Below are 15,727 nucleotides of genomic sequence, written 5' to 3'. Positions count from 1 at the left end.
ATTCAGGAAATGACCAAAAAAAAGCCAACACCCTGACACACAAGTCATTGCAGATACAAAGACATTGTTACATGCACATGATGTAACACTATCCGAGTGTTTTATTAGGATTCCTAAGCCATCACACTCTGCGTGCATTAACTCCTGCACAGGCTGGAGTCAGCACGCATTTAACCCCGTGAATCCGGCTGTGAGGAGAAGGTAATCCCGGTTGTTCATCCTCTAGTCCAGTGCTTTCTCGCATCCATTTCAATCCTCTCCGACAACAGGCCAATATTCCGGTCGTACCCGGTTCCCGTTGCTATGGAGATGACGTCATGCTGCAGCATCGGGATGAAGTGCGCAGCCGCGGACGGAGGGCAGGGCGAGACAAGAGAGCTTACTACGCAGCCCACAGCTCCTCCGCCATTCAGCTCAACCAGGAGGACCAGCAGCACCGAACCGCCGAAGTACCAGAGCCCGTCGTCAGCTGAGCTTCGTCTGTTTCTCCCACCGAGACAACCACACACACCACAGCGACAACATGCGTGAAATTGTGCACCTGCAGGCCGGGCAGTGCGGGAACCAGATTGGAGCAAAGGTATGAGAACACGCGCACTCTCAGGTCGACGTTTCATTCAAATATCTTAATCACTGCTTTCGCTTTCTTTCTTTTATATGATTTTGAAATTTAAGTGCAACCGTGTTTATTGCCGACGTGTCGGCCGCGCAGAGGCCATGTTGTCCACAGGAAATACTAAATAGGTCAACGCGGAGGATTGGAAAGTGTCGTGCCAGGCTGGAGGCAGCGTACAATAGCATCCTTTAGGATGGGCGGTGGCAAGCCGAGACATCCCCCCTGCTCCTGTCGCCGAAGCCCTTTAAATGAACGACGGCCGCTAAGTGCGTGCGTCTGGTCACACAGAGAGAGAGAAAGAGAGAGCGAGAGAGAGAGAGAGAGAGAGAGAGAGAGATGGGTGTGGCTCAGACGCCCAGCACAGCTGCACGGCGGCAGGCCGGCAGCCACGCACTTTTTTAGGTCATTTTATCATTTAAATGATAATAAACCCCAGTGGGCTGCTTTGCATTAAATATGATGAATATGGCTCAACCCATCTTCTACAGATATATGTGAACCAGATTTGGAGGGTGAGGAAATTGAATGATATTGCATTATTATTATTATTATTATTATTATTATTATTATTATTATTATTATTATATTGGCCATTACGAGGTAATGATGCCCTAAAATTGCTAGTTTTGTTCACCCCAATGTCCAAAATCAATGTCAAAATCCACTGAAATGGGTTTTTTTTTACCGCAAGAGCACCTGCGTCATTTTAATTGTATATTCTGTTATTCGGGTGGCTTTATCTGGAAAACAGCATTTTAGCTTACTCTGATTCAATTACAAGAATGTTTTATTGGGCCCCAACAAATAAACCAATAAAAACTGAATGAATAAAAATGTCAGTAAGTGTGTCATGCACGTTTTTATGATGTGGTTTCCGTCTTATCCGTCTGCAGTTCTGGGAGGTGATCAGTGATGAGCACGGCATCGACCCGACAGGAAGCTACCATGGCGACAGTGACCTGCAGCTCGACAGAATCAATGTCTACTACAATGAGGCTTCAGGTCAAGACCGCTAAACACAACTTGGTGTTCTCATGGTCCGTCCTTTCTTTTCTCATAAAAACGTTTTGACACATGCATTTGTGTTCCAGGTGGGAAGTACGTGCCCAGGGCCATCTTGGTGGATCTGGAGCCAGGCACTATGGACTCTGTTCGCTCTGGCCCCTTTGGACAGATCTTCAGACCCGACAACTTTGTCTTTGGTATATGATCAGCCACACACACACACACACATGACGGTCATAACTGGTCATTTTAATAATCAGCATATTAGAACAAGTTGTTGTATTCCATTTATAAACTAGCTTTTAGTTAAAAAAAAAAAAAAGAACTAATACCTTTTGGCAGGATAAATAGGGCTTCATGTTCAAAGGGACAGATTGTAATTTACCCTTTCCATCCAGGCCAGAGTGGAGCTGGTAACAACTGGGCAAAGGGCCACTACACGGAGGGAGCCGAGCTGGTGGACTCAGTCATGGACGTTGTGAGGAAGGAGGCTGAGAGCTGCGACTGCCTGCAGGGATTCCAGCTCACACACTCCCTGGGCGGTGGTACTGGCTCTGGTATGGGAACCCTGCTCATCAGCAAGATCCGTGAAGAGTACCCCGACCGAATCATGAACACCTTCAGTGTGGTGCCCTCTCCTAAGGTACATTGTTCACCTGGCACTGCTTTAAGTGTTGTTTTTTTTAAAATTCCCTTTCTGACTCATCCCCCCTTGACCTTTTACGTTTTCTACCTCCAGGTGTCAGACACGGTAGTGGAGCCCTACAACGCCACACTGTCCGTCCACCAGCTGGTAGAGAACACAGACGAGACATACTGCATCGACAACGAGGCCCTGTACGACATCTGCTTCCGCACCCTGAAACTCACCACACCCACATACGGTGACCTCAACCACCTGGTCTCTGCCACCATGAGCGGCGTGACAACTTGCCTGCGTTTCCCCGGCCAGCTCAACGCTGACCTGCGCAAACTGGCCGTCAACATGGTGCCCTTCCCCCGTCTGCACTTCTTCATGCCGGGCTTCGCCCCTCTCACCAGCAGAGGCAGCCAGCAGTACAGAGCCCTCTCTGTGCCCGAACTCACGCAGCAGATGTTTGACGCAAAGAACATGATGGCCGCCTGCGACCCGCGCCACGGCCGCTACCTCACCGTGGCTGCCGTGTTCCGCGGCCGCATGTCCATGAAAGAGGTGGACGAACAGATGCTGAACGTGCAGAACAAGAACAGCAGCTACTTCGTGGAATGGATCCCCAACAACGTCAAGACGGCCGTGTGCGACATCCCGCCCCGCGGCCTCAAGATGGCCGCCACCTTCATCGGCAACAGCACGGCCATCCAGGAGCTGTTCAAGCGCATCTCTGAGCAGTTCACCGCCATGTTCCGCCGCAAGGCCTTCCTCCACTGGTACACCGGCGAGGGCATGGACGAGATGGAGTTCACGGAGGCGGAGAGCAACATGAACGACTTGGTGTCCGAGTACCAGCAGTACCAGGATGCCACAGCTGAGGAGGGCGAGTTTGAGGAGGAGGGAGAAGAAGAGGTGGCCTAAGGCTGAAGTCGCACATCATTGCTCAACTGCACTCGTCTTAACTCCATCCAACTGTCATTCCACTTATTTCTCTCCTGCCCTGTTCTTTTTCTCTGACTCCTCTCTGATCCTAATGTTTCTGTTTGCCTCTCTTCTCTCTTCCACTGTCGGTCCCCTTTCCTCTGGCCACAGTTGGACTCTCAACACTTTATTAACTCGCAGTGCTCATATAGAAGTAGCTAACACAACTGTGCTTGTGGTCTTTTGTCAGTAGCTTTCTGTTTATGTTCATTCATCACTACCAGTCAAACAGTACATGGGCCAAGTATTCAATGAAACCGTTCAACGCAAATTTGATCACTTGTCTAATTTGGCATTGATTGGAATAAATTTGTTGGAAAAATATCCCTCTTGTATGTTTTATGTTTATCTGTGTGAAACATTTGGAATTGTAATCTGTTTAAAAATGTGAAGGCACACAATAGAAAACAATTAATCCTGAAATTGTAGTGTATATCCACGTAATGCTCAACTAGCTTTCCAAAAATAGATTAATTTTGACTGAAACTGAACAAAATGAATCACAAAAGCCTTCAGTTTTCCTCTGACGTCGCAGAATGAAGGCAAACCAAAATGGATACTGACAGATTAGGCAGTATTGCTTGAACACCACTAGGTGGCAGTACTGATAACTATGAGTTTAGTCCCTCTGACAGCAGGATGTGGACACTTTGATGCCGTTTATGACTATGAAACTTGAAATAAATGCTCTGTTATAAGGCATCAGAAATACTTCCTCAGCTTTTCATGGAGACTATATGACATTACGATACAAACGTACCCTACCGCCTAAATAAAGCAATAAATCAAGACTCACCATCAGCTCAGGCTTTCTTGATACAGTATGTTTAGTATTTGGTGTTATGGAGAACAATTGTCTCATGGCTGTAAGTGTAAATGGACGATCCTCTATAATGCTTGAATACTAGGCATTATTAGTTATCACAGTTATGTGCATAGATTGTTCTGCTCAGTCTCACTGAGCAGAAATGCTCAGTGAGACTGAGCATTGCATAAGATTTGTGTTTTTTGTCATTGAAAGTTTCCTTTTAACCTGATAACTGCTAATTAAATGAAGTAGATGAGAAGATGTAAGTCATGAGAAGGAAACGGAAAATTATGGAAATCCAAGAAGTGAATATGAATGTTAAGAGCTTGGAGAGGTGGTCTTATATCAGACGTCATATGTATATAGAAATACACACACGCACACACTACCACAGTGCACATATCGACATAGATCAGGAAGTGTTCTGTCATTCCGATTGCGCTGATTTTGCAGACTGCTGCTACCGCTGTTGTTTGCTCTGTGTAGCAGCTGCATCAGATCCGAGGTATGACTCTCATTTCATACACCTGCTGAAGACCTCTGCCCTCCTGGACCAACACATGGACACACACACATCCAGACAGCATGGGCTCCAGACTGAAGTGAGTTAATTCTTTTATTTATGCTCAATTCCCTTCATTACTTTGCCCGTCAGTCTGTTCTTGTGGTTTTTATTACTTCCTCTCACAACTGCACAGGAAGTTTCCTGCAGCAACTCTGTTGCCCTTTGTGAGTTGCCATACGCTTCATAGGGGCCCGAAAATGTTCATCTTTGTTTGTTGCATATGACTAAATTTGTAATATTTCAATGTAATCCCACTTAAGTAAAATATAAGAGTATCTTTTCCAGGTTAAGTAAAAGTAGCAATGCTACAGTGTAGAAAGACTATTTCACAAGTGAAAGCCATGAATTAAAAATGTTAATATTAACATCAATATATACTTAAAGTACCAACAGTTAACCTGGTCACTTTGCAGAATGGCCCATTATATGCATATAATCTAAAGCTAAAAATGTACTTGACTTGAACTACTTTATGAAGCGGGGTAGTTTTATCGACAATAAAACACCACAAAATATTAGTTGATTCATATTTTGTACGAATAATCTCAATCGGCAAAGTAACTATGTTACGTGGAATAAGAAATACAATTTTAGAGGACAAGTAGCATGAATAAATAAAAGTTACATTCCATCACTGCGTGCAGCTCTCTTTGTAGGCAGACCTGTCTGTAATGAATAGATCAGTCTGCCTTTAACAGCACACCTGTTGTTTCCTAATCCATCTAAGTTTTGTGAAATAATGATTTTACTAATATGACATATGTTGGGCCGATTCTCTGGGATGTCTCAGCATTAATGTCGGCATATTTTGGTCAGTTTTGGTGGCGGGGGAATCTCACACGAGAGCTGTGCTCTGTCTCTTTCCTGTCAGACAAAACCCTGAGCAAACCTTCTACTGGTTCTTTGAAGCCACTTGCCCCGTCGCCCGAGACAAAGGTGAGTGGGCCAATGTAGTAAATATGTATGTAGTATTTATTTGGTTATGTGTTTCAGCCTACTTCAGTACTACTATATAACCTGTGTCTGTTATGGGACTGTTTAGATGTGCAGAATGATTTCTCAGCAACAGAGAAGTTGATTAAAATTGTTCCTCAAATTCTTCCCCTGAGTTTATTCACCTTAATGTAATTTTCCTCCATGACTGACTACACCAATGGTAGTGTCAACTGAAATCTAAAATGTATTTCATAACACAAATTCATTTGTGTTATAAAATACTACGGTGATAAGTCATCCTGTATATGAAGGTGTTTCTGCTGAGCCGAGTGGCTCATACTTCCTGTCATGTGATCATAAAACCCACAGAGCGTGTCTTGTCACACATGAACCAGATCGGGGCATGTTGTGGTTTCCTTGGTAGACTGAGCAGCTGTAATCGTTCACCTTGTAGAACCCACTTTGTGAACAAAGTTTGTTTGGAGCATGATGTCCATTCATTCATTCTTCTCATTGTTATAGATCCTGGTGTACTGTTTCAGTTTCCAGAGGACTTCAGTGATGAGGTAGCCACTTATACATGCTTTAATATATGCAGCTGTATTGTCACGTTAAAATGATTGAAACGCCTTCTTTTTGGATGCTTTTTAGTCAAGCCAGCGGTAGCTATTTGAAAAGTTGGCTGGTTGGGTTGGTCAGTCCTGCACTTTGGTTCAGACTAAAATATCACAGCAACTATTGGTTAAAGTTGGAGTACAAACATCAACAGGTCATATATGAAATGTATATTGTATATTTCCAAAGATCCAAATGTACTTTCACGTTCAATACAGATTTTAGTGATAATATAAGATTAATACAGCTAAGGCATTGCTCTTATTTTAAGTTTCTTATTTGTGAGTTGCATAGATATGTGTACAATATCTAATGTCTCTAGTTTAAAAAAGGAACATTTGAAAATGTTTAGTTATTATTTCCAATATATTGGACTTAATATCCTACATTTGCAGCTTTGACTGAAATGTAAACTGTGAGCTATTGGGTGAATTGCCATAAAATTTGGTACCGACACATCCCATTTTTGTCCAATTCTTTGGTTTATGACTAAATCATGAATGTATACACTGCAAAAGTGTTGAAAGTGTGCTCCAGTTCATTCCTAAAGTTGCTCAGTGATGCAAGAAGCCAAGATGGCTCGAAAAAAAAAACTGATTATCCGCTATTAGGGAGTTTACTGTTTTCTCTTGTGTAATATTTACCTAGCTCCATTTTTGTAGATTTTTTTTTGTAGTTACAGATGTCTTATTCCCAACGTAAGTCTTTACATGTGTCAAGTCTTTTAGGGCCCATTTGTATAATATGACAGACCCGGACTTTTAGTTCTGAGATTTTTTCTACGATTTTTCACATTTCATTTTACACATACAACTTTATCTCCCTCCAGGACTCTTATCAAACATTACCCAAGTTCTGCTTCCCGTATGACATACAAAGGTGAGTACAAACTCTACACTCCGGTTTACATTTCCGGTCTGTATTTTTATATATTTCCTCTCACTTCTGTCATCTCCATAGAGCGAAGGAGGGAGTGGCCGTGCAGCACTTTACTTTTGTTTTGACCGACCTTGAGGGATGCCAGCGGTTTGGCTTTTGCCGTCTCACCAACAACACAAATACCTGCATTTGCATACTCAGGTACATTTGTGTGAGGAGGGGGCATTGAAAGAGTAATTCTCTTGCTAAAAGGACCCTTTAAACGTCGTGATGAAAACACTTTTTAATCAATTTCATTCCAGTTATCTTCCATGGTTTGAAGTGTTTTACAAACTTCTCAACAACTTGGCTGATTACCTCACAAAAGGACAGGTGAGGTTTCAGTGTGTGCACCATGTCTTCTCCTAATCCACACAGACTCTTGTCTGAGTATCATTATCCTCACGACCATCATGTCCTCCATAGACCAACGAGATGAAAGTGCTGCTGGCTGCCCTCTACAAGCAGCCCTTACCACCGGCAGCTGGATCCGTCACTCTGCAGATGGTAAATCTCGAAGTATCCCACAGTCACGCTTCACTTTATGGCTGTTTTCTGTCAGTGGTTAGTTGGCCTGTTGTGTTTTTTTCTGAGGGAGAGCAGCTATTGGTCAGCACAGAGGTGTCCCAATCTGTTGGACACCCAGAGGGACAAGAGGGGGTGAGTCCCAAAAGGGTTCATGTGGTCTGGAATAACTGCTGAGCGGACACAGACTAACTCCTGCTGGAAGACTTTAGTTGTCTGTGCTTGATGGCTAAACCGGATGTGTGCGGACTAAAACCTTGTCACTCACCCTTCGAATGAATTGTTTAAGTCCCACGTAACATATTCGCACTAACGTCTGCCATTCGTTGTGACTGTTGAATGTATATATCCATAACAAATAATCCTTGATTGTACTGACCTCACAACAAATGTTTTGTCTTACGAGAAATCAAATCAAAGCATGCGCTTGGTCGTATCTTGTGGATTTTTACGACTTTCATTCCAAAATCCTCCTCTTCTCGCACCACATTTCTATTGAGAATACATCATTTTGATTACAATTGTTATCAATATTGTTTTAGAGCTGGTTGATTTTGTACCGTATTCATTTTAATTTGTATGATCAGTAACTTGATACAACTCTGATACAGTGTGAAGAGAGTGAAGGTTTTTTAAACCTGGTTGCAGAATGGACTCCTCCACTAACATTGTAAACAGAGAGAGAGAAGTAATTCCTGATTGTAAATACATTAAATGGCTATAACCACTATAAATACGATCAAGCGTGATTAGATTTCACGTCAATCTTAAGGATTGTAATGTGAAGTTGTGTCACAGTTGTTCTACAAAAGTTTGCAGATAACAAAACATTATTTAATGGAGAGAATTTTAGAATGAAACCTTGAGTCTGATCCTGTAACCTGTAACGCACAAACTGTACAATGTTGAAGCAAAAACAAGTGCTTTAAATTCCCTCCAGTTTCTTATTAATGGATTGATTCTTTTTTCCTTTTGACCAGGTTCCATACTTCATTGCTCCAGACCCCAGAAGTCTCCCTTCCATCCCTGAAAATGTGAGTATGCAGGAATAAACTGAACCCAGGGATTATATCTCATACAAAGTTTTGTTCACTTTGTCCATTAAAACCGATATGCGTGTGTCTGTGGGTTCACCAGAGGAACTTGACAGAGCTGATTGTGGCAGTGGATGTGGGGAACCTGCTCCAGCTCTATGCCAGCATACTGTTTGAGAGACGCATCCTCATCTTTGCCAGCAAACTCAGCACCGTAAGACACACATTGGAGTCCCTCTATTGTTACAAGAGGCTCACTTTCTGGAAACTCACTTAAACATTTAACCGTATTCTGCTGAATGCGACTACCTGGAAACCAAACTCAGTGCAGTTAGAATTATCTACATTATTCTACTTTGAAGTCACAAATTGGCCTATGGCCGAGACTTGAGTGTCGTTGTCTGACACAGTCCATTTGTGTGTTGTGTGTAGCTGACGTCCTGTGTGCATGCACTCAGTGCAGTGTTATACCCCATGTACTGGCAACACATCTTCATCCCTGTCCTGCCACCCCACCTACTGGACTACTGCTGGTAAGACAGCTGTCTGTCTGTCTGTCTGTCTGTCTGTCTGTCTGTCTGTCTGTCTGTCTGTCTGTCTGTCTGTCTGTCTGTCTGTCTGTCTGTCTGTCCGTAACAGATTCACCCTTTTCTATCTGTTACAGTGCACCTATGCCTTACATAATAGGGGTCCACGCCAGTCTATCTGAGGTAAACCACTGAATAAAACAGTCTACAGTTGCTCAAATACTATCAAACTAGTTAATCTACCAGGTTTTTCCCCACACACCGGCGGGCCAACACATCACCGTGTGTCCCTGTGTGTCTAACAGAGGGTGAGGAGTCGTGGCTTGGAGGAAGTCGTCATTCTGAATGTGGACACAAACACTCTGGAAACCCCCTTTGACGACTTGAAAAGGATACCTTCAGATGTGGTAATAAATTGCCTAATGTAATATAAATGAATACTAATACTACTCCTGTTTGTGTTCACACTATAAGTTGCACTTTCAGTGATATGAACAGCCTTTGGGGCTTTTGCTAGATTTCAGTCCCCCTCTCCTCTTCACACGTTTCCTGTCGCTCTATACCATCATGTCCTCCTGTGTTGTCTTCTTCGTTATTGATGAGCTGGAGCAGCAGTTGCTCTTGGTTTATATCGCAGATATAAATGTACACGTGTCTCCAGATGTCCGGACTGAAGGCGTGTTTGAAGCGTCAGGCCGTGTCTCCCGGCTGTGGCGTCTCAAGGGCCTTCCTGAAAGCTCAGGCTCTGCTGTTTGGAGGCTACAGGGATGCGCTGCAGGGTCGAAAGGTCAATCACTTAAAAGGCGTATTGGTATTTCTTATGATACACATTTTAACGCAAGAGTAAATGAATAGTTTAACTGTATTGTTTTCTCTTGTATGTGCATGTATTCCCTCCATTTCCATTTGGTCATTTCTATGGACACCTCTTCCTGCCTATGTATATTTTTGGGACTCATGCTTTTTTTGTTGTGTCATATCTCTCTTTGCAGGACGGTGAGATGTGGTTCAGTGAGGAGCTGTTTGTGGATCACAAGTCTGCCAGTATGAGGCAGTTCCTACAGAGTGCCATTCATTTACAGTCCTTCAAACAGGTACACACTGTGCTCGGTGTTCTATACTGCCCTCTGCTGGACAGATATGGCAAGTGTAACACAGCAGAGGGGCCTGTTGAACAAGGAAGGCATTATAGTAACGCAAAATGTTTCAACTGTTGTTAATAAATGCCTCTGACATCCGTTGATGCAGATGCATAGAATTACTGATACATTAGTTGTGAAGTCAGTTGAACAAAACCATCCTCATGTTAAATATGTTTATTTTGATCAAATAATATTTCAGAAATGATCAAACATTTGTTTTGTTTGGAAGTTCATTGATGGCCGCCTGGATATGCTGAACAAAGAGAAGGAACCAGATGATCTCTTTGAAGAGGAGATCTTTAAGTGTGAAACAGCTGCAGGTGTGTGTATGCGTGCGTGCATTTGTGCGTGTGTGTGTGTGTGTGTGTGTGTGTGTGTGGGGCGGATTTCACATCACTCACTTACCACATTTCCTCTTCCCATTGTGCGTCTGTCTCTTCATAGGTAGAAGCAAATCCTATCAACAGTTAGTTGGTAATTTAAAGGTAAGATCTTTTCATCTTTAATGAAACAGTTTGAAGCTGGCTCCCGTCTTCTTGATAAGTGCAACACAGATACACTTGTACTTTTGACAGAAAGGGGGAGGAGCGCTGATCCTTAACATGAAGTCCAAAGCAAACATGAGGGTGAGTACAAGCCAAGGTTTTGGCTGGGAAGTTGATCTGTTTTTACAAAAACAACTCTATGCATAATGACTCAAATCTCTCCCAGGCCAAAGGTCTCACCAAGTCTGGTTTGAAAAACCTGCTAATGCACAAGGTGGGTCAGCCTTCGTGATGGTATACAATTTAATCAAATTCTTCTGTGGGTTTAATATATACTATATTTTGAGTGTGTGTGTGTGTGTGTGTGTGTGTGTGTGTGTGTGTGTGTGTGTGATATTCAGGCCCAAAATGAAGAACAAGCCCTTCAGAGAGGAGGATCTGTGTCGCACCGCCGTGCCCAATCTGACTGCTTGCAGAACCGCCTGCCAATCACACAACACTTTGGGAGGGTGAGATCTGTCACAAAACAATGCCATATATTTTATTATTATCGTATAATACTGGAACATATATTATCCACACATGTCTTCCTCATCCCTAATCTTCTTATTTTACTGTCCTGCTTCTTGTATTCCTCCATTTCTATCCCTTTGCTTTGTTATGCTACTTTGCCACATGTCAGTCTCGTCCCCGTCGGCCTGGCCACAAACTGAGAGCTCCCAGAGACGAGGAAGACATGCAGGACACCGGAGACACATGGACAGGGTGAGAGTCATAGACAAGCTGACAGATGAAGAAATGTGGCCAGCAAAAACACAAGAATAAGTAACATGAATGTTCTCGTTTGTGCCATTCCTGTGTTTTAGAGCTGTGTCTGATCCTGTGGTTGATCCTGACTCTGAGCTCCAGAAGGATGAAGAAGAGGAAGATTCACTGCCGTGTGACCCTGAGGAGATGGATCTGCTGGGGGAGATCTTCGACACGCTCAGCTCCCGGAGCTCCCACGAACGAGGCCTGCTGTATGGGACACGCAGCCTGGATCTGTTCGGACCGGACAGCCATGACTATATTACGAAGGTAAGGAAATGAGGAGCTCTGTCACTCTCACAAACACAAACACACACACACACACACACACACACACACACACACACACACACACACACACACGTCATTTCTGCTCTTACATTGGTTGTTGTGTTTTCCAGGGCCGTTTTCCAGCCAACCCCAGCCAGGAGAGCCTGTCTCTGTCCATCAGCGGCAGTGGCAGCCTCCACAGCTGGAATCTGGAAACCACAGAGGAGCTGTCCGACCTGACAGAAGACTCTGATTGGCTGTGCCTGGACTCCAGCGTACCAGAGGAGGAGGGGCCAGACAGTCTGCTGGCAGTGTGTGAAGTGGGAGAGCAAGAAATCAGAGAATGGGAGGTCAGCAAGGAACAGGAAGAAGTGAAGGTAGCAATAAACGGGAACCAAGACGAAGAAATTGACGACGGAAATAACTTTGAGGAGGTGAGGTTAGGGGAAGAGACGAAGGAGGATCAAGAAAAGATGGTGAGTTTAGGAGAGGACCCTTTAAAAGATATGGCTGAGGAGCCACAGGATGAACAATTAGGAAAAAATACGGAGGATGAGCAAAATCAAAATGAGGAGGTAGCTGAGGGACAAGAGATAGAAAAAGGAACAAGTGAAATGCAGAAAAATGAAACATGTGAAGAAGAGGAGAAAGGTAAAGAGGTGACTTTAAACAAATGTATGAAACTGAATCCCTTTCCCCTCAACCCTGAGGAGCAGAATCTGAAACCCACAGCCTCTGCTGGGCCTCGCAGTCTCCTTGTTGGCCTTCAACCTCCACCAGCGCAGAGTAAAAGGAGCGAAGAAGCAGTAATGAAGGAGGAGCAGGAGACGAGACAGACCCCCTCTCCTCCCAAAGTGCTACCTGCTGTAGCACACTTCCAGTCTCAGGCGCTTAGCCGGGGCTTTCAGGTGAAGTCCAGGACCAAGGAGCTGGCTGATCCTGGGAGACCTTACAACATGCTACGGAGCAGGGAGAACGCACAAACACACCCGCCATGTGACTCAAATACAGAGGACAAAAATTGCTCAGCAGGGCATGAGGATGAAGACCTGCCTCCGATCAAAGTGTCTGAACTGAAGAAGCGATTTGAAGCTTAGAAGATAAGGCTTGGTGACATTTGAGTTGTTTTTATTGTCAACAAATCCCATGAAAACTACAGAATAGAGCAATATGCAAGTATGTCCCTTACATAACGCAGTGGGTCACAAATATGCAGTTAATTCCTGAAACAGCTGGGCACTGCAGCTTTAAGCAAATGTTACACCAACTGAAGTAAAAGGTGCATTTGTTGGGGATTATTATCAGCCACTGATGCACTGCTGAGTATTTACAGCAGCAGGGACGGTGGAGGTGGAAGGGAGTACAAATACACCCCAGTGCTCGAGTTCATGCTAATGATGAAGCATTGAACACACTGATGCGTTTTCATGGCATCTGACATTAAGAAAAACATACGGCACATTGCCAAGATTTAGCGAGTATTTAAACAGATTTGAGTTTGTATGAAGATTGTATTCTTAAAGAAATAACTTGTGAATTGCATTCAAATTTAAAGTGAATCAGCAGCATGGTCGAAATAAAGTTCTACAACAGTGAGGACAATCCTTGTTTTGCATATCAGCTGCTGTGTAATGGCCCCAGTCACTGATACGTGAATATTTGTCTGCAATGAAGATAATTATTGCATTTGTGGTAAGTTGTCACACAGAATCTGAATAACTTAATAAAGTAAACAGTTTGAACATCGAGCATGCGTTCAACGATCCAGGACAAAGCGGTGTGCACATTACTGATTTATTAACAGAACACCTTGTGGACAATACATACGGATTTTTTTTATAAATTGTACTTCTCAGAGCCTGACATAAAAGTGCATCAGCGTTTTAATTGATATTCTTCATTACTGGAAATAGTGTAAAACATTTGTTTTATATATAAATACATAGAACACAGAGTAAAAATATACTAACCTCTGTACAAACACTAAATATACTTAAGCTCATGAAAGGAGGGAGTTATTTTGATGAACGAATACCACAGAAACTCAAATGACTCATTTCCTCTTTCTCTGCGGCGACACAATGGACTGATCAGTGTATCTGTTGTCACCAAGAATGAAAAGGTCCGCTGCAAACGGTGTTGAGCGCGTCTCGAGATTTTGTGGTCCACGGATCATCCCAGAGGACAGCAACGTCAGACAACCAGAGGCATCCATAAGCAGGCGAGTCCCCGCCAGTGCGCTCATCATATGAGGCGTTCTTCTTTGGGCAACGGGAGAGGCAGGCCAGGTTTTTCAGATCCCGCCGATCCCACCTGTTTCCTCTCCTCTGCACTGGGCATGTACGTTCCCTCCAGCCTTCTCTTCTTCCTGATGACACACAGCAGCAGCAGCAGAGCCAGGCTGAGCAGGGACAGCACGGTGGACGCAAACACCGACACTGGAGGCGGGATTAACACCTGCGTCGGCATGGTGACCGGCAGCTGGGGAGGGAGTCAGTGAATTTATAACTCCAGATGAAAAACTATTGATTGATGACATGCAGCAAGTACCATGCATCAATTAAAGTTATGTAATGATTTGGTATACGCAGCATCAAAATCAATGTCCGAGAGAGATTATATATATATATATATATATATATATATATATATATATATATATATATATATAGATATAGATATAGATATAGATATATATATAGAGAGAGAGAGAGAGAGAGAGAGAGAGAGAGACTTTGCACTTTGCAGCAAGTCAACTGAATATGCAAACATTAATAATTTGTCCCCAGTCAAGTATATATTCTTTAAACTGAGCTTTTCTTGTGGGGGCATTTATATTTTTTCCTACAATAAATACTAAAATACTATACTTCTTAGGAAGCATCCAAGGATATTAAGGACCCATAAAATAAATAAGTCTCTCTTCATTAGCAAACACATACAGTACATCGGGATGAGATGATGCGGCCATGTGAACTCACCTCTCTAAGGATTAGAGAGTAGTGATCAAGTCTGTGAAGCCTTTGTTCTTACATCTGGATCATCACAGCATCAGTTAGACTAAAACGACAGCGGAGCATCTGAAAAACAAACAAACAGACAAATCAAGGGTCTGTAAAATGGGTCTCATCGCTGTCCAAGAGGTGCAAAAAAGATCATTAGTGGGAAAGAACTAAGAGAGCATTAGCAGCATGAGCGACTAAAAACATCACAACTGGATGACCTTAGTGACGTGACAGAAACTTCACTGTCAAGGAAATATGCTTCTCCCATCCGCAGAGCGCTCTGAATACCAGGAGAGAGATCTTATCAACCCTAAACACTGACTGGAGGCCAGTTAAAAATGTTTAGGAGGAGCAAATAGATCACTGCCACGACTCAGTCGAGACAAGATCTACAGTATTTTGCGGATTTGTTGAACAATATCTGATGCACAATTTTTACATTATTTATGTTGACTCTTTCATATACAACAGTCGACACATCCTTTAGTATAACTTAGTCATATAACAACTCCTGAAAGAATGAACTCAAAAATGGCCACAAAGGTCAATCAACATTTCTCTACCACACAACAGCTTCCCTCACATATGACAACATGTGTGACTGGGATAAATACACATGAGTAACTCGTCAATATAACCATACAGAATATTGCAGAAGAAAGGGGAAGAAAATAGGACTAAACTCAACCTAAATGCTCCTCCACGTGCCCGTTACAGACACAGTTTATTTGTTTCACGTGTTAAATGAATGCTGTTTGCTTCAAATCAGACTCAGAAAAGGCAAAATTCCTCCTTAATCCCAGTTAACCGATCACACCGACAATCGCTTTAAAAAAAAAAAGGCCACGGGCGGATGC

The 15,727-nt window shown here is 43.2% G+C and overlaps 2 protein-coding genes across 2 annotated transcripts; both read left to right on the top strand.

Annotated features, from left to right (window-relative positions):
- Positions 1-374: 374 nt before the first annotated feature.
- Positions 375-3,557, top strand: zgc:65894 (uncharacterized protein LOC335798 homolog). Its single transcript, XM_068592327.1, has 5 exons — positions 375-580; positions 1,510-1,618; positions 1,708-1,818; positions 2,020-2,264; positions 2,361-3,557. The coding sequence occupies exons 1-5, from the start codon at positions 524-526 to the stop codon at positions 3,171-3,173; spliced, it is 1,335 nt and encodes a 444-aa protein (XP_068448428.1). The 5' UTR covers positions 375-523; the 3' UTR covers positions 3,174-3,557.
- Positions 3,558-4,504: 947 nt separating this feature from the next.
- Positions 4,505-13,447, top strand: dennd1c (DENN domain containing 1C). The gene is made up of 23 exons (XM_068592443.1): positions 4,505-4,643; positions 5,478-5,542; positions 6,065-6,108; positions 6,987-7,036; positions 7,118-7,237; positions 7,339-7,408; positions 7,502-7,582; positions 7,670-7,735; positions 8,581-8,634; positions 8,738-8,848; positions 9,067-9,167; positions 9,299-9,344; positions 9,467-9,568; positions 9,823-9,948; positions 10,154-10,255; positions 10,533-10,623; positions 10,748-10,788; positions 10,879-10,929; positions 11,015-11,062; positions 11,190-11,297; positions 11,471-11,553; positions 11,655-11,865; positions 11,997-13,447. Exons 1-23 carry the CDS (start codon positions 4,627-4,629, stop codon positions 12,960-12,962), a joined length of 2,754 nt encoding a protein of 917 aa, XP_068448544.1. The 5' UTR covers positions 4,505-4,626; the 3' UTR covers positions 12,963-13,447.
- The last annotated feature ends 2,280 nt before the right edge of the window (positions 13,448-15,727 follow it).

Source organism: Clinocottus analis, unplaced genomic scaffold (genome assembly GCF_023055335.1).
Source record: "Clinocottus analis isolate CAN_PGR_092001 unplaced genomic scaffold, fCliAna1.0.p SCAF_27, whole genome shotgun sequence".
In the NCBI taxonomy this organism is placed as follows: Eukaryota; Metazoa; Chordata; class Actinopteri; order Perciformes; family Cottidae; genus Clinocottus; species Clinocottus analis.
The sequence above is the reverse complement of the archived record's forward strand: the minus strand, read 5'-3'. Positions and strand labels throughout refer to the sequence as shown.